Raw genomic sequence first — 24,749 nt, 5'->3', positions numbered from 1 at the left:
GTTGTTTTCTATGGGGGTGTACATATATCTTCCTTCTATGTACTACGTTACTGGCAATGAAAGGAAGTTACCGCGACAAGAAGGAAGTGAAGTAAAAAGATCAGAGAAGTTCCTGCCTCCTAGTAACAGGAAGAGAACAACCCATCCAGATGCCCTCCGGCCTACCAGGAGAAAGGCCCTTCACATAAGTACCAATGGACCGTTCCCCCCAGAGAGCCTTTCATGAGCTTTTTGTTGCAAGATGGTTCAGTGCTTATTTGCTGCTTGTGTGGCAGCTGTACTCTTGTGTTGCTCTTTATGATGGTGCCACTTCGATAGATTTCAATACATTTCTTTACCCCTCTGTCTGCTTATTATGTATATTACGTTGCTCTTATTAGATTATTTTCAGTTTTTGTACTTCCGTTTCCTGCATTGTTTTGACATATCATGTGTGATGCTTTTTTGCATTGTTTTTCATTTGTAATCGTAATCCTATTGCATTGTTTACTAGATGTCTTGTGCTATCGGATTGCATTGTTGTACATCATATAATCCTTGAGACTGAGGAAGATAGGCAGTCCACAGACTGAAAGATGGAATATAAATATTTCTATTAAATAAATGTACTTGTAAATTCTATTAAATAAATATTTCTATTCAATTAATGTACTTACAATTGCAGAATCCATCAGGATTAGTATTCAGGATGGCCAGTTTGCCGCAAAAAGCGAGAGGTCGAAATCTTACGATGAAGGATTGGATGACTATAGAGAAGGAAAAGTGTAAGTCATGAATGAAACTCTGTATCGGCATCTATCGGTATGTGCTTTTTAATTCAGCAGAAGGGGCTGTAATATCTTTTTTTCTCTCTGTAGGTCTCTAAAGCATGTAGCTAGCTTCAAAGGAATTAAGGTCAGTAACTCTGAGTTCAGCAGTGTATTAACTATGGAAACTAGTGTACATTTGTATCCGTGCTTCATGTCGATTGGAATCACCAAGAAGGACAAAACAGAGAGGATGCAGTTGGTTTATGGTGATCTGTGGATACTGGTATTTTGCTTTGTCTGAGCAATATGTGTCAAAAGGGGAACACTACCTGAGCATTAACAAAAGCCACCTTGGGCACTTCTGCCACATTTATATGTGTCTTGAGAGATTTGTGACTCAACCGTGGCTGATTGTCCCCAGGTGTTTGGAAATTGATTTACCGGCAGGGAACTTGCAAAACTCTTTGTTTCAGATTGGGACTGCAAGGAGAGGGGGATTACACCCCCCTGAGCTGTTTTGCTGACCTCAAACAGTCCCATGGAGTGCTATTTTCACCATTCGGGGCTTCACACATACTGATAGGGTACACGGATCTTTCCCAAATGAGGCAAATAACAGCCTCCTTGGGGCCATGTCAAGTTGGCAATTGCTGGGTGAGGGGTTGGGGGAGTCATAAGCCCCCACTGTGTAGCACAGACCCCCTCTAAATCAGGCACTCTGACCTGAGGGTTGAATTGCCAGTGGAGAACTCACAAGCTTATCTCTGATTGTGTGGATGGACCTGAGAAAACCCAAGAGAGCCACTAGGCCCAATGAAGGGCAAAGCAGAGACCAGCAGCCACTAGCCATGGTGCAGCTGATCTGAACAGCCTGGCCTCCTCACCCCTTGAGGGTAAGAAAGGAAGCCCAGGCAAGAGGGGTGGTGGGAGGTGAGGAACCTTGTTTATTTTTGTTAATTACAAAGTCACCTGACAGTGGTGTTTTTATTCAGGCCCCAGATAGCCAAACGTCTTCAGAAAACTCAGGGTCCAGAAAAGCTTCTTCTTCAGAGGTCTTTGGCGATGCCACCAAGGAAGGGTACCTCTATTTTCGCCAGCTCATCACAGACAAGGGAAAGGTAGTGTGGTCTTATTACCGTATTAAGCTACTTTTAACTCCTCCTGCATTCTGATCATTTAATAACAATGGCTAGATATTTCTTTTTTTTACTATAATTTTCATTGGTATATTTGGACTGGTTTCTTACAAACATATTACCAACTTTATGTTACATCCAAAATATGCATTTTCCCCCTTTTTCCCTCCCTCCCCATGAATTTCTTTCCTCATTTCTTAGATAAGCAGCAGCAGGTTCATTCTTTCTAGCCTCTTCTCCCATCTTTCTTCTATGAGTCCGACTTCTCTCATCCAATGTCCAAATTCAGTCCCTATCTTCACCATTTCAATTTGTCTATCTTGCCACAGATATTTCTTTATATTACAAACCGTTTCACAAAAATGCCCAGGATCTGCTTCAGAACGAGAGTTCCTGGCATAATTGGAATGAATGCAGAGAAGATCAATAAAAGAAAAGGATTCCTTCTGCATGCTATTGTGTGTACAGCTCCATAGGAATGACACATTGCTGTTCTCACAGCAAATGAATCCCAGGCTGTCAGCCTGGGTGAATTAGCAGGAAAGAGTTCAGGTTTGGAGGGGAAAGTTCCAAAACAACATCAGAGAAAATACTGCCTGTTCTGTCTTCCCCCAGAAACTGTCACGTTTGCCCAGGAAGGCACTGAAGCAACAGTCTGTCAATGAAACTGTCTGTAAAATGATCCTGTCATACAAATTTGCACATCATCTATAATCTTTCACTCATATCCATTCATTTCATAAGAGAACTTTGTAGTTGTTATTTATTATAATAATTATAATTATAAGATTATAATACTAACCATGTAATATAATGATTATTATATAATAAATATAATATGCTACTGCTACTAATGATAATAATATTCTGCCCTCTTCCTCCTGTGGGCTCATGGCAGATCACAACCAAAGTATATCAGTAATATTATGTGCAGTGAAAATAAGGCATGTTAATGGTGCCGTGGTTCAGAGCGGTGGCCCTAATCTGGAGAAGCAGATTCAATCTCCCACGTGAGCGGCGGACTCTTATCTGGTGAACTGGGTTTGTTTGCTGCTCCTCACCAAAAAGCTGTTGGGTGACCTTGGCCATCACAGTTCTCTCAGAACTCTCTCAGCCCCACCTACATGACAAGGGTCTGTTGTGGGAGGGGAAGAAAAGGCACTTGTAAGCCTCTTAGAGACTATTTAAGATAGAGAAAAGCAGGGTATGAATCAAAAAGAGGAAAAAAACCCATACCACTTTAAAATAACAATAGCACTTTAGCTACCACTCCCTGTTACTAATCATAACTAGTTTATATTATAAAGATGGTGCATGGAAAGGTAAAACACATACCCAGGATAATTTAAAAAGGGGAGAGATTCAGAAAATTGCAGGAGTTAGCTTCAGGTAATATCAAGTGCCAGGCCAGTCAATGGATAACTCGGAGGTAAGGATTAATCCTCTGTAAAATATTTGCTGCTTCTATTCGATCTGTCTGTCTTTTGAATTTTGAATAATCCTGGTCCCTATTTTTTGTTCCAGAGAGTTGGAGGCAGCATCCGGCCCTGGAAGCAGATGTACGTCGTTCTTAAAGGCTGTTCCCTCTACTTGTACAAGGATAAAAAAGAGCAAACGGTTGCTTTGGAGGAAGAGCTGCCCATCAGTATCAATGCTTGCCTGATCGACATATCGTACAGTGAAACAAAGAGGAAAAATGTATTTCGGCTTACCACCTCCGACTGCGAATATCTGTTTCAGGCCGAAGACAGAGATGACATGTTGGCGTGGATTAAGGCCATACAAGAGAACAGCAATTTAAATGAGGAGGTTGTGTGTTTCAGTGTTTTCTATTGTGTTTCACATACTTCACCGACAGATGCACAGTTGTTTATCTGAATTCATATAGTGACATATTGACGCTGTGGTGCAATTAGCTCGTCAACATGAGTAATATTCTCATTGTTATTTTATTCCCTCTTGTTCATTCAGCTGTCCTTTTGTCAGGCCTTGTTACATGAATAGTTAAGCCACAGACAATGATTTACATTTCTGTCAGGTTTTGGGAGCATCCAAAAATGCCCTCTGCTGTACAGTTGAGGGAGAAATACGACAAGTTTAAGACCTCAGTTGTGCATCTTGAATGCGCAGAAAGCACGGGGGCTTCCAGAGTCCAAGCGTGACCTTCTACTCCTCTACTAGCAGTCTCCATGTACAGTACTGCTCTTCTGAGCACGATGTGAATTGTGCAGCCACTTAAACTCTGCTCAGGCCCTCCTAGCCACTGTTCCTTCACAGTCCCCTCACGTGTTTCTACTGCTGCACTCAGGAGTCCTTGGAGGAATGTCTGCAGGGATGGCTTTGGGGAGGACTGTGTAAGGAACTGCCCAAGTCATACTGCTCTCTGAAGAACTGTAGTACTGTGCATGTGCAAGAAAGCGGGGGTGTGTGTGTGTGTGTGTGTGTGTGTGTTAATAATGAGCTCTGTGAGAGTTGCTACCCACTTCAGTCCATACCATAAAGAAGTATAATTCTGTAGCAGATTTTGTATGCTTTCGTTTTTAAATATAAGAAGCCTCAGGTATATTTTATCATCCATTTTCCAAAGTGAAGTCATTCTGGTTTATCTTCTCCATGGAATCAATTTCATCGTGTGCATGTGTTAAAAGTTATGGCGTATAAGACCAATTCCAGATAAAAGTAGGTGTCTTCAGAATCGAACTACATCTTACACTGAATGAGGCAGTAAACGATGGCCCTTCCTTTTCTTGGTGGGAGATTGAATTTTATACAGCTACCAGAATTTTGGCACAACCCACCCCCCTACTACCTTGAGAAAGGAGGCTTTGCAGCCCCATCCAGAGCTGCTGAGCAGGCGGGGATGACGTGACTTTGGCATTGCTCCTCCTGCTCTGAAGGGCTTCCCCAGGGTGCAGAAAGCCCAAACAGTTAAAAAAACAACAACAACCCTCACCTGACACTCCCCCATAGCTCAGCACAGATATACCACAAAAATCATGGCATATCTTGGCTGGCGGCTTTGCCGGCGCAAGGGGGCCGAACGAAGTCTGGAGGCCTACTGTGGCACAGCATTTGAAGTGGTGCAGACCAGAGTAGCTCCACTTCATTCCAAGGCTTAGAATGGTCATCATTCTTAAGGAAAATTGCAAAGCAATTGTTAAATAATTAAAACAAGCTTCTCAGATATACCTTATGGTTAAAGAGCACCTGATGCAGTAGCCTTGCTGAAGTAAAAAGTAGGTGTGGGGCTGGTTTATACTTGCATGGGGAACTTCTTGGCAAACCTTATGCACCCCACTTTTAGTCCCAGGGAGGAAGGACAGATGTCGTACCTTGATTTTGGCTGAAGCTACTTCTGACTCTCTCTATCATTAGGCAGATCAATTTCCTCCTTCACTGCGAGTCTATACATTAGACAAATTTGAGGCAGTAGATGTCTGGAGGCATAACTGCATGACCACCACCCCCCACCCCCCGGTAATTTGTCTTGGTTGTTCTCTGATAGATAAGGATATAGTTAAATTGGCACATTAGAAAAGTTATGGAATCCAGGGTTGCTGTTTTACCGCTTTCTGTATTGGTTATTGCTTTATCCGATTGGCTCTTTCTGTTAATTTGTTTTCTGTGCTTTGTTCTGTGATTCTTTTATTTTCATTTCCTTTCATGCTTTGCTTTTAATTTGGTTTGTTAGTTGCCTTGTGGACTGAAACTACTTGAAAGGCAGGACAAAAATACTTTGAATAAGTGGAAGAAACAGAAAGGAAAAATTAGCGTTATAAAAGATTGGATTGGATTTTGCATCCGTCCATTCAGTGCAGAACAAAATGTGAGAAAAATGTGTTTCCTTAAAACAAGTCATAATTCACACATCCGTGAGTAAAGTGGTGGGCAGAAGTGAGCATAAATAGTTGGTGACTTTTACACAGACATTATTCACAGTACTTTATTCATTTAGTTTGGAGTCTTGTGGGATACTAGAATTGTCCTCAAGGAGGAGGATCTATCATAAGAACGTGACAAGAAGATCTTTCATTTTTCGTAATGCATTTTCATGCATCATTAAATTGATAGGTAGATATCTGCAGAAATACATTGTGATGTTTAAACAGCCTTTTAGCATTAGTCATGAATATTTCTTTAAAGCTAGGTTCAGTTCAGGACACAGGTAATTGTGGTACACCCGTAGAGACCGTCATCCTCATTGTTTAGCATATAAAACAAAAGCGTGACCGCAAAATTCTCTTAGGACAGATTTTCCAATAGAATCTAAATCCTTCTTCATCAGATTTCTCTTTGAAGCAAAACCTCAACTCTGGGAAGTCTAATGACAGTTAAATGAGATTCATACTTGCTGGTTTTGTGTTTATTGTCGGGAATTTTCTTTAAATCCAACAAGTACACAAACCCCTAATGCTGAGACAGAGGCACCCAAGGCAAAACAGACCCTTGTGTTGTAAAACAGAAACAAAAGAGAAAGAAACTCCTTTAAAACTGCCTCTGTGCGTGCCAAAAAGGCATGCTTTTTCCTGTTTCCTTTTTTCAGTTTAGGTTTTCAGCACACACAGGGCTAATCTGGAAGCAGTTTCTGTTTTTGTTGTTTTTCTCTGTGTCGCAGAAGTGTGCAGCTGCACTTCTCTGTACCATGCAAGTAAGCCAGCCAGCAAACACAATTAGCAATCCCCTCAGAAGAACCAGTAATGGGGGAAGTACATTTTTTTCTGAGGATCACAGGGTTACCCACTGAATGGGCCTTGATCAACCTCAGCTGGAATTGTTCGAAATCAGGATTTGCAACGTAGCTCTCATTTTTTTTTGCAGAACACCGGGGTGACCAGCAGGGACCTCATCAGCCGAAGGATTAAAGAGTACAGCACAATGATGAGGTAAGTGGCTGGCATGCAACGCAAGAGATGCCATGGCCTGATTAGGATGGTCCCCCTGTTCCTGAATAATGTGAGTTTTCTTTTCCCCCAGCACTTCCAGCGGCAAAACAGAGCCGTCCCCCAAAACACCTCGGCAGAGCTTAAGCATTAGGCAGACGTTCCTTGGTGCTAAGAGCGAGCAAAGGACCCAAAGCCCACATTCCCCGAAGGAGGAATCTGAAAGGAAATTCATTGCTAAAGGTAACTATGCCACATGGATCACCAGTTCCAGTCCAGTGGGAAGGCCAGGGGATGAGGGTCAAGGTACTTGGTGCGCATAAGATTCTCTGGAGAGCTAGCAGGTGTAATGGTTAAGAGCAGGTGGATTCTAATCTGGGGAGGGAACGGGTTTGGATTCCCCACTCTTCACATCTCTGGAAGTGGCAGAAGGCTTTATCCTGAGTAGACCAGGTGTGTTTCCGTGCACTTCCACTACATTCCTGCTGGGTGACCTTGCAGGCTGAAGTCACGAGTTCTTGCGAGATTTCGCTCAATGGTCCCACCAGAGGCGTAGCAAGGGGGGGAAGCGCCTGGTGCACGGGTGCGTCCTCTGCCCCGGAATCCCCCCGTCCTGCCCCCGGAACTCCCTCGCCACCCCCCCAGGGGCACATGCCTGGTGCATCGTGCACCCCTCTGCCCCCTTGGACCTACGCCTCTGAGCCACCTACCTCACAAACTCTGTTGTGGAAAGAGGAAGGGAAAGGAGCTTGTAGGTCACCTTGAGTCTCCTTACAGGAGAGAAAGTGGGGGTATATCAGTACAAACTCTTCTCTTTTTTTGTTCCATGGGCTTCCGAGCTTCTTCGTCTGTTCATAGGCAATAATAGGGAAACTCCTCTGACGTAGATCAGCTTGCTGTGCTTAACGTTGTTCTTATCACATATAAAAACACAGATTTGAACGTTCAGTTGTGTTTTAAGCTCTCTAATATCTTGTGGTCATCTGTTTCAGTCACCTCCTTCAAAATGTACTTTATTTTGTGTGATCTGTTTTGGGAGTTTTATGCACAAGGTGATTTGGGAGGTGGTGGGACTTTGCTGTGGAGTAGCAAAAAAGCATTGGGATTCACACAATGTTGAGGGCTCCCACAGGGTTGAGGGAAAGGGAATGGGAAAGCGAAGCCTGCGGGATGGGGGCAGAAAACAGAATTGTCATTCTCTCACTGCCAGAAACTACACTTTGGTTATTTGTCACAGCGACTATTGTTGTGGGCCCAGGCTTACTGTTGCCAATGTTATTTTCCTAGCTTTATCTAATGAACCCCCCATCCTTTTGAATACATAAAATCTTAAATTGAGAGTTTGTGAATGAAGTCTGATGTTGGAAGTGATTCGTTAATTTCCTCAGAAGGAAATGAATCCCCACAGAAGATGTTTCTGCACTGCCCCAAAGATCAGGCTGGAATTCTTTGCAAGCTGCAGGCAACTCAAACACTCATGCAGTGCAGCTGTATTTGGTTACTGGAATGTTGTCCTTGATGTCAAAGTGGGTGTGGCAGCTGTTTTCGCATGAAAATCTCTGTCCACCTTTTTGAAGTCTGGTTCGTGATATTCAGCAAAGCCATTACATTTCATTCACAGCCACGTGATCAGAAATATTCTCTCACGTGTGGTAAGCTTTCACTTGTCGCAGGGTCGTTCTTGTTGGATCACAATTTTTGCTTGATTGTGTGTGTGTGTGTGTGTGTGTGTGTGTGTGTCTGTGCACATGCAAAATGTCCAGTGACCAGTTGTGAAAATCTGGGACGCTTGCAGAATGCCCCCATGTCTGCACATGCACGCAGAGAGAAGCCCATCTTCTTCCTTCTAGTCTCCCCGCCCTCCAAGGGGGTGGGGGTGCACGACGCACTGGGCGCACGCCCTTATGGGGATGTGGTGAGGGCGTTCTGGGGGGGGGGACAAGAATGGAGGACGCACCGGTGCACTGGGCCCTTTTCCCCCTTGCTATGCTTCTGCCCCGCCCTTCCCTCCAAGCCCATAACAATTACCTTTCCAGAAGAGCTGACTAACTTGCCACAAAGAGATGGTCGTTTACACATGGAATGTAGGTCCTCACTGCCTTCTGTCTTTCTTTGTAAATTACTTTCCCCATCTTGCCAAGCAAAACTTCCCCCTAGGGTTGATGGCAGTTGTAGATTTTTGAACTCCCGAACTGAACGGGAAGATGAAGAAAACTGCAGTTCCCATCAACTCCGGCAATCAGTTTCTAGCGTGCCCTAACAGCAGCTGTGGGCTGGCTGCTGCATGATGATGAAAACCATCAACTGTACAGATGCAAATGCATTTCAGATACTGTGCATTTTAAATTTCAAATGATGAGAAGGTGTGCTTGAATCAAGAGAACAAAAATTTGTTAGATTTTTGACCTGTTACAGGTGAAGATCACAGCATCAATACAAAAAATTTAGACTCCCAACTTCTCCAGCTTGGATTACAGACATTATATAGCAGTGATGGCGAACCTTTTTGAGACCGAGTGCCCAAATTGCAACCCAAAACCCACTTATTTATCACAAAGTGCCAACACGGCAATTTAACCTGCGTTACTCATGAGTAAGCTTGGTGGTAGTTGGTGGCTTTGTTTGGAAGCAACCGTGCAACTCTTCCAACGGGTGAATCACAACCCTAGGAGGGTTTACTCAGAAGCAAGCCCCATTGCCAGCAACTGAGCTTACTCCCAGGTTAAGAATCGTGCTTTAGTTCTTTGCATGAAAATCAGTGGGGTTTAGCAGCTCTTAACAGGGTTACCTACACTGCTTCGCAAAAACTAGGTCTTAGGTTTAATACTAATAATTGAGCCCAGCGGCCCAGGCCAGCCTAGATGTATGTGCGACAAACTCTGTTTGCATGTGCCCACAGAGAGGGCTCTGAGTGCCACCTCTGGCACCCGTGCCATAGGTTCGCCACCACTTTATATAGTGTGGTTGCTATTGTTGTAGAGTGACCTGTGATGAGCTGTATGTGCAGCATCATGGCTTAATTGACTCTAGTACCAAGGAAATGCATTCTTGGCTGTTGTGGGTTTTCTGGGCTGTGTGGCCATGGTTTGATAGTTTTTGCTTCTAACATTTCACGTTCATCTATGGCTGATATTGTCAAAGGTATGTCACAATGTGATGTGTTTCTCTCCGTGGCACAGAGGTGTGTTTCTCTTTGTGCCATGGAGAGATCCACATCAGCCATAGACACGGCCAAAATGTTAGGATTATAAACTACTGGACCACGGCCACACAGCCTGGAAAACCCACAACAGCCAGTTGATTCTGGCTGTGAAAGCCTTCAACAAATGGATTCCTGTTTCAGAGGCAGGTGGTATTAATTGGTATTAGTTGCTGAAGCTGTAGTTCGAAGCTGGCGCAGTTGTGGTCAAGGTCCAGAGCGGAGAGTTCAGTTACTGTCGGTAAAACAACCACAACTTCTCCAAATAGGTTAAAGCCACATAATACATGTGGTTAATCTGCTTCTGTTGTGTCTTCTCTAATTTTGAAGGAGAGTACCAGTTAACAGATCAATCACATCCAGTCTTTTCTCAGTTAACCATAAAAAAACCCATTTCCCTTTTTGCTTTCCTTTCCTTAAGAAAAAGATGAGACAAGCCCCCCAAAAGACAAAGGTACATGGCGAAGAAACATCCCCAATATCATGAGGAAACCTTTTGAGAAGAAGCCTTCTGCAGCTGGGACCTTTGGAGTCCGACTGGATGACTGCCCCCCAGCTCAAAGCAACAAGGTATCGGCTGTGCAACAACAGCAACAGTTTTGCCTTGAAAATTCTCCTTGAATTCACAAGATGCTGCAACACAAACATTGCAAAGTCGCTCTCTTGTCTCTGGGTTTTTTCCTAGTATATTCCTCTTATCGTTGATGTATGCTGCAAGCTTGTTGAAGAGAGAGGCCTTGAGTATACAGGTATTTACAGGGTTCCTGGAAACAACGCCGCAATCTCAAGCATGCAAGAAGAACTCAACAAAGGAGTGACTGAAATCGACATTCAGGATGATGTGAGTGATTCTGTTTCCACCCCCCTCCCGCCCCCCCCCCTCTTTCAAAGCTGATGTTGTGAGCAGTCTGATAAGAATGTTCTCTCCTCTCGATTTGTAGAAATGGCGAGACTTGAATGTCATAAGTAGTTTGCTGAAATCATTCTTCAGGAAACTTCCAGAGCCTCTCTTCACTAATGGTAATATTTTTTTCTGTTTCCCAAAACCCCTAAAGAAAACACAACCACCTGATATTGAAAATTGTCTGTGATGGCTCACTTAATAACTGGTTTGCTAATTTGTAAGTAATACCCAGTTTATGCCCAACATATCTGTTTATATGGTACTGAGAATATCCATTTAATTGACAATTGTTTTCCTTCCTTCCTTCCTTCCTTCCTTCCTCCATGTCTTTCAAAGTTGAACTGAAGATGCCACCTGTCCCTGCTCCTGTGTCTTTTACAGCAGCCTAACACACACGTACAAGACAGGCAAAGCTTTTTTCATCACTTCACTCATTGCCAGAAAGAGCCCCACCTCCTCTCAATTCTGTGCATTGAGTTGCTGCCAAAGAGGCAGCAGCAAACAGGTTAAAAAAAAAGATACAGCAGCTCTATCTTATACTTAAGGTTTTAATATTCCCTCAGCTTTTCTCAGCCCTTTGGTTTCTGACTTATTTGATAGGTTGGGTTTGTGTTTCCCTTCCTTGGTGAGTTTCTAGGCTTGAGAACTTGTCATGTTAGAATCCACAAATGTGTAGCTGTGCCAGAAGGTATGAACCGAGGCCAAGTTCTTGTGGCCTTCTGGACAGGATTAAAGCCATTGATTTCAGACTGATTTTCATATCAATTTCTAAATTCATGCAACATTGTCATGAAAGCCAGAGATTATGCCTAGCTATTGGAGTAGGCAAGTATTTTGTCTATTTTGGGGGAAGGGCTGAGGCAGTACAGCATGTGAGTGTTCATGAATGCATTTCAACCAACTGGATTGTTAAAATTATGAATGAGACTAGAACTGGGAGCCATGGGGGTGACAGCCCGAAAAAGTTTGGGAATCGCTGGGCTAAAGAAAGACAAGGAACTTGGGATGGCTGTACAGAGCGGCTTGCAATAAAGTAGTTTTTGTTTTTTATCAGACAAATATGCAGATTTCATCGATGCCAACCGAAAGGAAGATCCCGTGGAACGGCTGAAAACATTAAAAAGGCTGGTATGCTGATTCTAGATATGTACACAATCTGGTGTAATATTTTTGATTATCGGCATGGTTGTTAAACTCTGCGCTAAAATCATGTGTTTCAGATCCGTGATTTGCCGGAACATCATTATGAAACCCTCAAATTCCTGTCTGCCCATCTAAAGACTGTTGCCGAAAATTCGGAGAAGAACAAGGTTAAGTTGACCTACAGGTTGACGTTAATGAGTGGGTGGAGCCTTGGTGGCTGTGTGGTTCTCGGGGATATATAAAGCAGAGCCCCGGAGCATTTGTGGCTTTATGACCAGGGAAGGGAGCGGGGAGGAGAATAAATACATGTGAGTTTCCTGGTAGACTCCAGTGAATTTCCCCCACCGCGACAGTGCTGACAAGCATGCTAACTGCTAGGATATACCTGTTAGAGAACCATCAAATCTAAGCAATGATGCCTCTTACTAGCCTGCTTTCCAGTTGCCCTTTTGGAGGGGTGGGGGAAGGGAGCCAAAGGAGCGTCCCAGCCGAAGACAAGGGGGAAGAAGAGGGGGAAATTTCAGATGCGTTGCTGTGTTTTCACTGCACAGTTTTATGTTCTGGGCTTCCATGCCATCTTTCCCACCAGCTGGAACTCCATATAGGGATTGAGGATTTGGGAAAGCCTAAACCAGGGGTCTGCAACCTGCGGCTCTCCAGATATTCATGGACTACAATTCCCATCAGCCCCTGCCAGCATGCCCAATTGGTTGCAGGTTGCAGACCCCTGTTCTAGGAGCTCAAGGTAGCATAGCTAGATCCTCCCTGCCCTTTTATTTTCACAGCAACAGCCGTGGGAAGGTTAGGCTGAAAGCATGACAAGCCCAAGGATTTGAACCCAGCTGTCCTAGGTCTTAGTCTAACCTGTAGCCTACAGAGACCTGCTTTGCTGTTAATTTGACATCTTAGTCTGGGGAGTAAATATCTGAAAAGGGTTTACAAAATCCGGTTCCCAGTGAGGAGACCAGTTTTTTGCTTTATTTATTTTTTTTAAAGAAAATGAATGTTTTAAGTCTTCATTGTTCTGACAAAGGAACAATGTTTTCTTTGTGTTGTCAGATGGAACCAAGAAACCTGGCAATAGTGTTTGGTCCAACTCTTGTGAGGACATCTGAAGATAACATGACACACATGGTTACCCACATGCCTGATCAATACAAAATCGTAGAAACACTTATCCAAAAAGTAAGTGGATTCAGTTCATCTTCCAAGCACATGATGCTGTCAAACCTGCTTCTTCTAGCTAGACCAGCTTTGACTCCGATTCTTCTCCTTTGCACAGCTTGTTCCTTCTTTTCCTTTATTTCTGCAATGTCCACCTTTTTGTGTCTTTGGTGGGGTTTTTTTGTTCACTTCTTTTATTTTAACTTGTAGCATGACTGGTTTTTCGCGGAAGATGATGCCGAAGAACCTCTTGTAAGTACTGGTCCTTTAAACTTTTCGGATTCCACCTCCCTGTTAGTTTAGGCCTCTCAGCCCTGTTATCTCTAAAATGAACTCCTGTTTTTCCCCATATGTTACTTGCTGTTCCCAAGCAATTTACTTGCTCTTTACTCCACATAGTAATGAAAATGGACAGTGTGCAGTTAATTTGTAGACTTTCTCCTCTACAATGACCCCCTACCCAATACTCTGCTTTTTATTTTTGTGTGTAAGAGTTCCCGAGGAAGCTGTGTTTTGGGGTAATAGTTGACAGCTTTCTAAATACTGTTAAGTCATATTGAACCCGTTAACTGTGAAACGATGATGAAGAGATCTTTGTTTATTAACTGTAGACAGCAGTTCAGGAGGAAAACACTGTAGAATCTCAGCCAGTGCCAAACATAGATCACTTACTCAGCAACATTGGAAGGACGGGAGTGTCTCCAGGAGATGTATCAGGTAACGTTTGCCTGGACAGTCTGTAGGATAGAACATTTATCTTCTAATGATTTGTTTTAGTCTTCTTCTATTATCCTTTCTTTGCTAATAACTTGATTATTATTTTTTCCTTCTCAAAGTGATTATAGGTGTTTTTGTTTTATGAGAACACAGTAGGGCATGTTGCATGTGACATGGGTTGGAACGTTTTCTTGGTGTAAGAGGGGGACAGTTCATCAACAACGAAAACAACGGAGCATGCTCACAGTTACTGTCATTAACCATGGTGATTGCTCCATATAATTCTTACAATGAGGTGGACGAGATAACCTGCAGTTGTGTGAACGGTTGTTGGGATGGCAGAAAGCTCGAACTTTCCGCACTCAAATAATGCTGATTTTCAAGGTTAGCAAGGCAAATCGAGGTTTTAAAGTGAACTTTGCTTGACAGATAACTCACGTTCCCCCCAGGTATATTGTTAATAGGATATTCTTACTCAACTTTGACTTTCTCCTGTTTAACGATGACCTGTCTTTATCATTTGGCGAAGTACTGCGGTTGCAAACTTTCCCGGTGACTCCCCACCCCCACCCCCCACACTGCCACTGCACTGTTCACTATCCAAGCATGTTGTTTATGGCAAAATGTTATCCCTCTTATTCTAGTTTGTATTTTAGCTTGTAGAAGACTCTTTTTTTCAGCTGTTTATTGAAACAGTCCCTCTATCCTGATGTTGAAACAGGAGAAGTGGGAGGAGTCTATCACACGGTGATGTCACTAGTGGACTCTGTGATGTCACTGATGGACGGCTGGAACTGTAGGAAGAAGGAGGACTGTTGCCCACACTGTAGCTGCCTTGTCTGCAGAAACCCCCGTTTCTTGTGAATGCACAAAGGATTAGTTTGATCTGTGCTGTAAAAATTTTTTTCTTTTGAAGAGTATTTTGAACAGATCGATGCTACTTTTTAAAAGTGTTTCTGCTGTTTCTTGTTATTTCTGAAGCAGACCCTGAGGAGAAATAGCATGGTATGGTCCGCCAGTCTTTCTAGTCATTAGCCATGTGTCGAAAGGGGCAGGGCATGGGGGCTCAGCTCATTATTTCCGAGGTGGGGGGAGCCCCCTGAGAGTTGGAGAATGGCAAAGTCAACCATCTTCCGGGTGCTGCGTTAGCCCCTCCGTACCCCCTTTATAACCGTATGACTCCTTTTTTTTTTTTTGGCGAGAGTAAAACGATGGTGTCCATTTTCATTTCATAATAGCGCTTCTTTGATTTTTTTTGTTTTAGACTAAGCACAAAACTGATAGCTGTGGAAATCTAGCTAGGAACAAATTAAAACAAATTTCCCTAACCACGGAGCTCGGAGGAGCCCCTAAATGTGAAACCGGGGCATCAAAAGATAAAAGCCCCGATGTCAAAACACCTCTCCTTACCCTCCACCCAAACATGTTTGACGGAATACAAACGTGACTTTTGATAAGAACCTTGGGGAGAGGGCTGTCTCAGAACGTAGCCAGCGGTTCCTTGAAAGCAATGGATGCATTGCGTTTGCAGGAATGTACCGAGTACATTCCTGAACAGGTCTCTCAGCTGCGGTTTTGCAGGGCTGTGTACTTAGAGCATTGAATACCAACTAGTCTTTCTGTTCTGTTTTGTTTAGAAGAACAGGGCTCCTTTGCCATTTCTGTCATTGAGCTGATTCTGCCTACAACTCACGGCATCCTTTCATGGCGGTGGCTTTCTGTGGTGCAGCTTGCATCTTTGTGAGCTCTGACTTTGTTCTGATTATTTTGATTTTTTTTACCAGTTTGCTCTCCCATTTTGTTCAGTGCTTGTCTTCTTTCATATGTTCAGCGTTGTCTAGAGCAAAAAAAAAAAGCAGGCCTTGAGCGGCGTTGACTAAAGTGTTTCATTTTTGATTTATCAACAGATTCAACTACTAGTGACTCTGCAAAATCTAAGGTAACGCATTGCATTTGGGTTCTTTGCTGACTTTTGGCAGAGCCTGGTTTATTTTTGCTGCCACCCCACTGGAGTTATTAGTGCTGAAAGAGGCTATTTCTGTGGAATTCCTTGAAGATTGTGGGGAAGAGCCGCTTAAGTTGGAGAGAGATTCCAAACTTTGCTCAGTGATATCATATATATATATATAATTTGTATGCCGCCCTTCCCCAAGGGGCTCATGATGTCAGTTCAGATTTTCAGGCTAGCTGTAGTTTGTGTAAATTGTCGTTTGCTGAGAAATAGGAAAGTATTTGCAGTAGACTCACCTATTGTCATGTCTGTAGGGCATTTGGGGTGAGGTTTTGTCTGAGTAGTGTTGTTGGCAGTTCAGGGGGAAGCAGTAGATGGTGTTGGACTTGGTTGGGGAGATCTGGGTTTACCCATGAACCCTACTGGTGGTAAATCAATTGGTTGGGCTTAGGCTTTCCAATGGCAGGATGTGGTTTTCTGCCTCTGTCCTCCTACTGCAACCTACTAATCATGAAGTTCTGCTCCTGGGGGATAGGGAACTTGAGGGAATGATTTGATAGGTTGATAGGTTAGGCTGAGTGGATGTGATTGGTCCAAGAGCGCCCAGCAAAATTCCAGCGTGAGGATTTGAATCTGGGTCTCCTCAATCCCAGTCCAACACCCTAACCACTGCACCGCTCTGTCAGAGGAACCTTGCCGAAAATATTATGCACCATCGTGTGTTAAAGCATGTCTTCATTTTCTGACCTGTGATTTTTACTGTTCCTCTTTTTACAATTTGTGTCTCTCATCCAGGGCTCTTGGGGATCTGGAAAGGATCAGTATAGCAGGGAACTGCTTAAGTCCTCCCTCTTTGCAGCAGCTAGCCGCAAGCGGAAAAAAACAAAAGAGAAACCGCAGCCCAGCAGCTCCGAAGAGGAGTTGGATAATGTGTTTTTCAAAAAGGAGTCTGCGGATCACTGCCTTGGTGGTTCAGCTAAAGAGGACAGGCCTAAACATGAGGTAGAGAAAGAGATGGGCGGCAGAAAGCAGAGAGCTGCGGCTCTGAAAGAGAACAGTGTTAGAAAATCTTCTACACCCAACAAAGATGAAAACCCGTTGCCAAGGAAAGAGAGGGCACACTCGGAGGATCCCTCGTCAACTTGCCACCAAAAATTTACGAGATCCCCAAATCTCAGCTTTTGGCTGAATACCCAGAAAGACTGCACTAAACCTTCTGTCTCTCAAGCCTCCACTCAGATGGAAGAAACAGTCTCAGACGCTGGCACTCTGCTCAGCGCTTCTTCACAGGCTTCTCTGCAGAGACTCGCCAGTAAGAAATTGGCTCACCCTGAAAATAAATGCAGTGAGTTTTTAACAGGCAGCTCCAGCACCAGCACTTCGGATTACTCCACAACCTCATCTACTATGTACCTGACCAGCTTGGATTCCACTCTGCTGAGCCCAGAGGGGCAGTCAGTGACAGAGAGCAAAGGAGAGGAGGCTGACGATGAGAGAAGCGAACTGGTTAGCGAAGGTCGCCCCGTGGAAACAGACAGCGAGAGCGACTTCCCCGTTTTTGCCGCCAGCTCAGCCGTAGAGAGGCTGTTCAGGGGGAAGATGCAAGACCTGGTGAAGGGCAGCCGGAGGAACTCCGAGGAAAGCGAAGTAAGTTGCACTGAGGGAAGCTTGACGCCAAAGTTGGACAGCCGCAGACTGTTCAGTTCACACAAACTGATTGAATGTGACACGCTCTCTAGGAAAAAGTCAGCCAGACACAAAGCTGACAGCGAAAGCTCCGGAGATGCCCGGTGCGAGAAGGAGCTGCCGTCGGTGACTAAAATGTTTGACATCATGAAAAAAGGAAAGTCAACCAGTAGCTTGGCAACCTCACCCAAAAGCGAGCCCGAGAAGCAGGAACCTACGTGGAGGCTCAAGATTACCGACCGCCTCAAACAGAGGCTCAAGGCCTCTGCGGACGATATGTTTGGAGTGAGCAATCAGAAATCAAGTTCTGCAGAGACAGCCAAGAGAAAGAACATCAGGCGAAGGCATACGTTAGGAGGCCAGAGAGATTTTGCCGAAATCAGTGTTCTCAATGCCTGGAAAGCGCAAGAGACAAACAGGGTTAGCGACTCTTCGGCGGTAAACCGGCTGAAGCCCAAATGTCCGGCACAGGACCTCTCGATTTCAGACTGGCTTGCACGAGAACGTTTACGCACGAGCACAACGGACCTTAATACGGGTGAAAGAGGAGAGCCCCAACTGGAGAACGCTAGCTTAGCCGATCCGTCGAAAATAGAGCTCTCTTTGCCTGCGGAGACACAGGCAGAGGACAGCAGTAGTTCTGGTAGTTTGACTGTGGTCCCTAGAAACCCGGTGTTGGGACCACCCCAGCCACTAGATCACATCAATGGAGAAAGCTACCAGAACATGAACAAAGGTAGCTTCAGTCCAGTAGTTGATGCCCATCCTCATAAATTATCTGGGGCCCAGGTGGTTACATCTCGATTTTACCAGTGTCTTTGAAATGTAGGAGGAAATGTCTACTTCAGCAATTCAATAGTGGCCTCACTGTTAATGTGTCCCCAATTGTTCTGTATATATTTCTTTTCTGTACTGTGTTATTTTGCAGCTATCAAATTTGATCAGTATGCACTGTGGAAGAGTCTTTACAGAGCATTAATACTGCAGAACATTTGGGGGTGGGTGGGGTGGGAAGGGGAGAGAGAGAGTTTAAAATATATATATATAAATACATATATATATATAAATAAATATATTTTAAAGAAAAGTATATTTGATTGCTGCATACAAATGTTGAACAAAGCATCTAATGCAAAATATGTAATGTGTACATGGTTTTTACGACTGACAATTGGCATTAGTATGCAGAAAAAAATGTTCTTTTGGGCTTAGTCACTAACAAGTGCCTCATCATGGGGGGGGGGAGTTCATTTGGTTTGTTAGGGTGCCATAATTGTTAAATTAGATGATAAGTCGTTTCATGAGACATTTTACAAATTTTAGCACAGGTTGGTACAGCGCTTCCATTCCTTAGGCATTCCAGTTGAATTTCTGAGTTTTATATTCCAATTTTAATGCAGTTTTTTTGAGTTTTATGTGACTTGAATTTTTAATCTTTCTGTAAAATAAGTAACTTAAATGTACATACTCCATGTGTATCTTTTCCTCAGATACCAGATTTGATATAAATGTTGTAACATAGGCGTGTAGATAGTGGATCCTGGATGGAACTGGTTTCTTTGTTGAGAATATAATTCTGCATGCAGACTGTAATGACTCCAAACCTGTATAATGCCTGTGTGCATACCCACTTAAAACACTGGAAAATAAAATTGTTTTGGTGATTCTTTGCATGGACTGACTGTCATTCTAGAGGGGAACTACTTTAAAAAATCCTCCAATTTAGACTAACAACGTAACTGGGTTTTAACTGGATTTTCTGTGAGCCGCCCTGAGCCCTCCATGGGTATGGGTGAGATATAAATTAAATAAATGAATAAATAAATCAGTGGCTTCCCCCAGCATAAGAAGTTGAAAGGAGGTAGTCGAAAAGATCTCTGTGTGGACAGCTGCGAGTGAAGACAGGTGAACCATATAGAACATGGCTAACTTGCACATTTTGTTTGCTTACAAGGAGGAACATTTAACAAGAATTAGGAGGTGGCGTAGGAGGTTAAGAGCTCATGTATCTAATCTGGAGGAACCGGGTTTGATTCCCCGCTCTGCCGTCTGAGCTGTGGAGGCTTATCTGGGGAATTCAGATTAGCCTGGGCACTCCCACACATGCCAGCTGGGTGACCTTGGACTAGTCACAGCTTCTCAGAGCTCTCTCAGCCCCACCTACCTCACAGGGTGTTTGTTGTGAGGGGGGAAGGGCAAGGAGATTGTAAGCCCCTTTGAGCCTCCTGCAGGAGAGAAAGGGGGGATATAAATCCAAACTCCTCCTCCTCCTCCTCCTCCTCCTCCTCCTCCTTCTTCTTCTTCTTCCTCCGCAAGTAGAAAAAGGTTAGGCAACCAACACAGGTGCACATCCAGTGAGACTTGGTTATTTCAGCATAAGGACTTCTGCATCACAAGTTGCTTCTAAAATTTCAGAAGAAGGGTGCTACGCACTGCAGGAAGGGGATGTCTGGAAAAAATTGCCAGTGGCCAGATGGTGCCAGGATGGATTCACACTTAAATGTAAGCCGACGCTGATGTTAAAAGGTGGGGAAATTTCTGCTGGACACTGCACCATGCTTGTTGCTTTGCTACATAGCATTTGTGCCATTGCACATATTCTTCTTGGTCTATAGTGTGTGCAGTCATATACGTCTCCTTTTCTTTTCCAGATAGGTGTGGTTGTGCTGGTTGTCCAGGCATTAGGGGTTTTTTTCTCTTCAATGATGCAATTAAACAGTGAAGCAAGAAAAGCGGCACCCTTCTCTTGGAGCATTTTCCATCTTTCTATTGGAACGTCATCTGGGCCAGTGGTTTTCCCGTTCTTCATTTTCTTGGTGGCCTCGTTGACCTCTGTGGCAGCAATCAGTGGAACTGGGCCGGAGGTTGGCGGTGCACTTATTATTGGTGGATGGGGGAACTCGGTGTTGCTGATGCTGGAGAAGTATTCACACCACCATTGGAGGATATTAAAGTGAGTCCATAGCAGTTTTCCATCTTCGCTTTGACTTGAAAGACATGGTTTATGTCTTGTGTTGCTCTCTGGCGTCGGTCCACCATATTTGTTCCTTCTGGTGTATGTAGCTTGTCATACACATGCTGGTAGTGCTCATTCTTTGCTATTGCTACTGCGCGTTTTGCTGCTGATTTGAAGAGACGGTATTAGTCCTTGTCAATTTTGAGTTGCGTTTCCCTCCATGTTAAAAAAAAGCCTTCTTTTCTTTTATGGCATCTTGAACACTTTCATTCCACCACCAGGTTTATTTGTCTATGTACGCTCATCCTGGTTTTGTTTTACCCACGTCTCTTGTCCCTTTAATTTGATGTCAGCTATTGCATGACCACGGTAAATTTTCTAAACGTCTTTGCAATGTCAAGTTGTTGTGTCTGATCTGCTAATGCAGGGGTCAGCAACCTCTACCGCCCAAAGAGCCATTTGGACCCGTTTTCCACAGCCCCGAAGATCTATGGAGCCGCCTCTGGTTCGGCCTCTCCACTCACCTTTCCTTCCAGCACTGGGAGGCGGAGGGGCCAGGCAGGGAAACCCCCTCTGCCCGACAGAGCAGGAAGTTGCCTGCGCTGGGGGGCACAGGGGGGATGGCAGCAGCGCCTGGCAGGGAAACCCCCTCTGCCCAACAGAGCAGGCAGGCACCTGATCCGTGGGGCAGAGCGGGGGATGGCGGGCATGGCCTGCCTGGTGCCGCTGCCTCTCGCGCTGCGGGAGGCAGCGGCGCCAGGCAGGGAAACCCCCCTCTGCCCAATGGACTTTCAGGGTCTCATCAGGAGACTTCCCTAATGATACTCCCCAGGTTTGGTGCAGTTTGGTTCAGGGGGGGCCAAAGTTATGGACCTTCAAAGGTGTAGCCCCCATCTCCTATTAGCTCCCATTGGAAACACCCCCTTTGGGAATCCATAACTTTGGACTCCCTGAAGCAAACGGCCCCAAACTTGGGGAGTAGCATAAGGACAGTCTCCTGATGATACGCTGAAATTTTGGTGCCGCTAGCCTAAAATCTGCGCCCCCTGCAGGCCAAAAACTGAAAACCACTAAAAATACCCAAAAACGAACCCTGCATTTTTGGTGCCCCCCACAAGGTGATGCCCTGGGCAGCTGCCCACCTTGTCCAATGGGCATTACACCCCTGCCAGCAGCCACTAGCCGTGGTGCAGCTGATCTGAACAGCCTGGCCTCCTCACCCCTTGAGGGGAAGAAAGGAAGCCCAGGCAAGAATGGTGGTGGGAGGTGAGAAACCTTGTTTATTTTTGTTAATTACAAAGTCACCTGACAGTGGTGTTTTTATTCAGGCCCCAGATAGCCAAACGTCTTCAGAAAACTCAGGGTCCAGAAAAGCTTCTTCTTCAGAGGTCTTTGGCGATGCCACCAAGGAAGGGTGCCTCTATTTTCGCCAGCTGGTCACAAAGGGAAAGGTAGGGTGGTCTTATTACCGTATTAAGCTACTTTTAACTCCTCCTGCATTCTGATCATTTAATAACAATGGCTAGATCAGGGGTGGCCAACCTATGGCGGTCCCGATGTTCACGAACTGCAATTCCCATCAGCCCCGCCAGCATGGCCAATTGGTTGGCCACCCCTGGGCTAGATATTTCTTTATATTACAAACCGTTACACAGAAATGCCCAGCTGCTACCTGGATCTGCTTCAGAACGAGAGTCCCTGGCATAATTGGAATGAATGCAGAGAAGATCAATAAAAGAAAAGGATTCCTTTTGCATGCCATTGTGTGCACAGCTCCGTAGGAATGACACATTGCTGTTCTCATAGCAAATGAATCCCAGGCTGTCAGCCGGGGTGAATTAGCAGGAAAGAGTTCAGGTTTGGAGGGGAAAGTTCCAAAACAGCATCAGAGAAAATACTGCCCGTTTTGTCTTCCCCCAGAAACTGTCACGTTTGCCCAGGAAGGCACTGAAGCTACAGTCTGTTAATGAAACTGTCTGTAAAATGATCCTGTCATACAAATTTACACATCATCTGTATGCTTTCATTCATATCTATTCACTTCATAAGAGAACTTTGTAGTTGTAATTTATTATAATTATAATTATAAGATCATATTACTAACCATGTAATATAATGATTATTATATAATTAATATAATATGCTACTGCTACTAATGATAATAATATTCTGCCCTCATCCTCCTGTGGGCTCATGGCAGATCACAACCAAAGTAGATCGGTAATATTACGTGCAGTGAAAATAAGGCACGTTAATGGTGTCGTGGTTCAGAGCGGAGGCCCTAATCTGAAGAACCAGATCTGATCTCCCATGTGAGCCGTGGACTCTTATCTGGTGAACTGGGTTTGTTTGCCGCTCCTCACCATAAAATTGTTGGGTGACCTTGGGCCAGTCACAGTTCTCTCAGAACTCTCTCAGCCCCACCTACATGACAAGGGTCTGTTGTGGGAGGGGAAGAAAAGGTACTTATAAGCCACTTTGAGACTATAAACGGCCTTGGGCCTGTATACTTCAGGGACTGCATCTCCCAATATCGCCCCGTTAGGACCCTCCGGTCTTCGGAGGAGTGCCTATTAGTGGTCCCTGGCCCCAAACATGTCCGGTTGGCCTCCACTACGGCCAGGACCTTTATGGTCCTGGCCCCCTTCTGGTGGAACAGGCTTCCTAGAGAGACTAGGGCCCTGCAGGACTTAGTGAGCTTCCGCAGGGCCTCCAAAATGGACCTGTTCCACCAGGCATTTGGCCAGCTGGGCTGAGTGTGGTTACATCATCCCGGCCTCCGGTGGGCTTGGGGTGGGGGGGTGGGATTTTATCGCCATCCAAATTGTTGTGGATCTTACTCTGGTTTTAGATTATTTCTTCGTCTGATTTTAATAATAATGATTCTAGGAAATGGACTATTGTTTTATTATGTTGTAAGCTGCTCTGAGCCCTTCGGGGGAGGGCACCCAATAAGTCGAAAATATATAAATATTTAAGATAGAGAAAAGCAGGGTATGAATCAAAAAAAGGAAAAAACCCATACCACTTTAAAATAACAATAGCACTTTAGCTACCACTCCCCGTTACTAATCATAACTAGTTTATATTATAAAGATGGTGCATGGAAAGGTAAAACACATACCCAGGATAATTTAAAAAGGGGAAAGATGCAGAAAATTGCAGGAGTTAGCTTCAGGTAATATCAAGTGCCAGGCCAGTCAATGGATAACTGGGAGATAAGGATTAATCCTCTGTAAAATATTTGCTGCTGCTATTTGATCTATCTGTCTTTTGAATTTTGGATTGTAAACTCTTGAGCAGCAGCCTGTCTTTTTTTTTTTGGCAGGAGTGGGGGGATATTTTTGGCTCCTGTTAATCCATACATTGGATATCCATGTTATTGCTGTTAAATAAATAACAGCAATAATCCTGGTCCCTATTTTTTGTTCCAGAGAGTTTGAGGCAGCATCCGGCCCTGGAAGCAGATGTACGTCGTTCTTAAAGGCTGTTCCCTCTACTTGTACAAGGATAAAAAAGAGCAAATGGTTGCTTTGGAGGAAGAGCTGCCCATCAGTATCAATGCTTGCCTGATCGACATATCGTACAGTGAAACAAAGAGGAAAAATGTATTTCGGCTTACCACCTCCGACTGAGAATATCTGTTTCAGGCCAAAGACAGAGATGACATGTTGGCATGGATTAAGGCCATACAAGAGAACAGCAATTTAAATGAGGAGGTTGTGTGTTTCAGTGTTTTCTATTGTGTTTCACATACTTCACCGATGGATGCACAGTTGTTTATCTGAATTCATATGGTGACATTTTGACGCTGTGGTACAATTAGCTCGTCAACATGAGCAATATTCTCATTGTTATTTTATTCCCTCTTGTTCATTCTGCTGTCTTTTTGTCAGGCCTTGTTACATGAATAGTTAAGCCACAGACAATGATTTACATTTCTGTCAGGTTTTGGGAGCATCCAAAAATGCCCTCTGCTGTACAGTTGAGGGAGAAATACAACAAGTTTAAGACCTCAGTTGTGCATCTTGAATGCGCAGAAAGCACGGGGGCTTCCAGAGTCCAAGCGTGACCGTCTACTCCTCTACTAGCAGTCTCCATGTACAGTACTGCTCTTCTGAGCACGATGTGAATTGTGCAGCCACTTAAACTCTGCTCAGGCCCTCCTAGCCACTGTTCCTTCACAGGCCCCTCACGTGTTTCTACTGCTGCAGCTGCACTCAGGAGTCCTTGGAGGAATGTCTGCAGGGATGGCTTTGGGGAG

At 44.4% G+C, this 24,749-nt stretch overlaps 1 protein-coding gene across 1 annotated transcript in view; it reads left to right on the top strand.

Moving 5' to 3' along the window:
• ARHGAP21 (Rho GTPase activating protein 21) overlaps positions 1-19,193 on the top strand; it is a 60,287-nt gene extending 41,094 nt beyond the window's left edge. The window contains exons 8-24 of the mRNA XM_048510492.1: positions 665-764; positions 858-894; positions 1,742-1,867; positions 3,410-3,694; positions 6,704-6,768; positions 6,860-7,008; positions 10,386-10,534; positions 10,650-10,805; positions 10,906-10,984; positions 11,923-11,996; positions 12,089-12,178; positions 13,071-13,196; positions 13,386-13,427; positions 13,787-13,892; positions 14,614-14,745; positions 15,800-15,831; positions 16,639-19,193. Of these exons, the coding sequence (XP_048366449.1) occupies positions 665-764; positions 858-894; positions 1,742-1,867; positions 3,410-3,694; positions 6,704-6,768; positions 6,860-7,008; positions 10,386-10,534; positions 10,650-10,805; positions 10,906-10,984; positions 11,923-11,996; positions 12,089-12,178; positions 13,071-13,196; positions 13,386-13,427; positions 13,787-13,892; positions 14,614-14,745; positions 15,800-15,831; positions 16,639-18,351 (3,461 nt within the window). The 3' untranslated portion in view covers positions 18,352-19,193. The remainder of the gene's footprint in view (positions 1-664; positions 765-857; positions 895-1,741; positions 1,868-3,409; positions 3,695-6,703; positions 6,769-6,859; positions 7,009-10,385; positions 10,535-10,649; positions 10,806-10,905; positions 10,985-11,922; positions 11,997-12,088; positions 12,179-13,070; positions 13,197-13,385; positions 13,428-13,786; positions 13,893-14,613; positions 14,746-15,799; positions 15,832-16,638) is intronic.
• The last annotated feature ends 5,556 nt before the right edge of the window (positions 19,194-24,749 follow it).

The sequence above is a fragment of the Sphaerodactylus townsendi genome, linkage group LG11 (assembly GCF_021028975.2).
Source record: "Sphaerodactylus townsendi isolate TG3544 linkage group LG11, MPM_Stown_v2.3, whole genome shotgun sequence".
Taxonomy (NCBI): Eukaryota; Metazoa; Chordata; class Lepidosauria; order Squamata; family Sphaerodactylidae; genus Sphaerodactylus; species Sphaerodactylus townsendi.
This window is presented reverse-complemented; position numbering and strand designations above follow the sequence as displayed.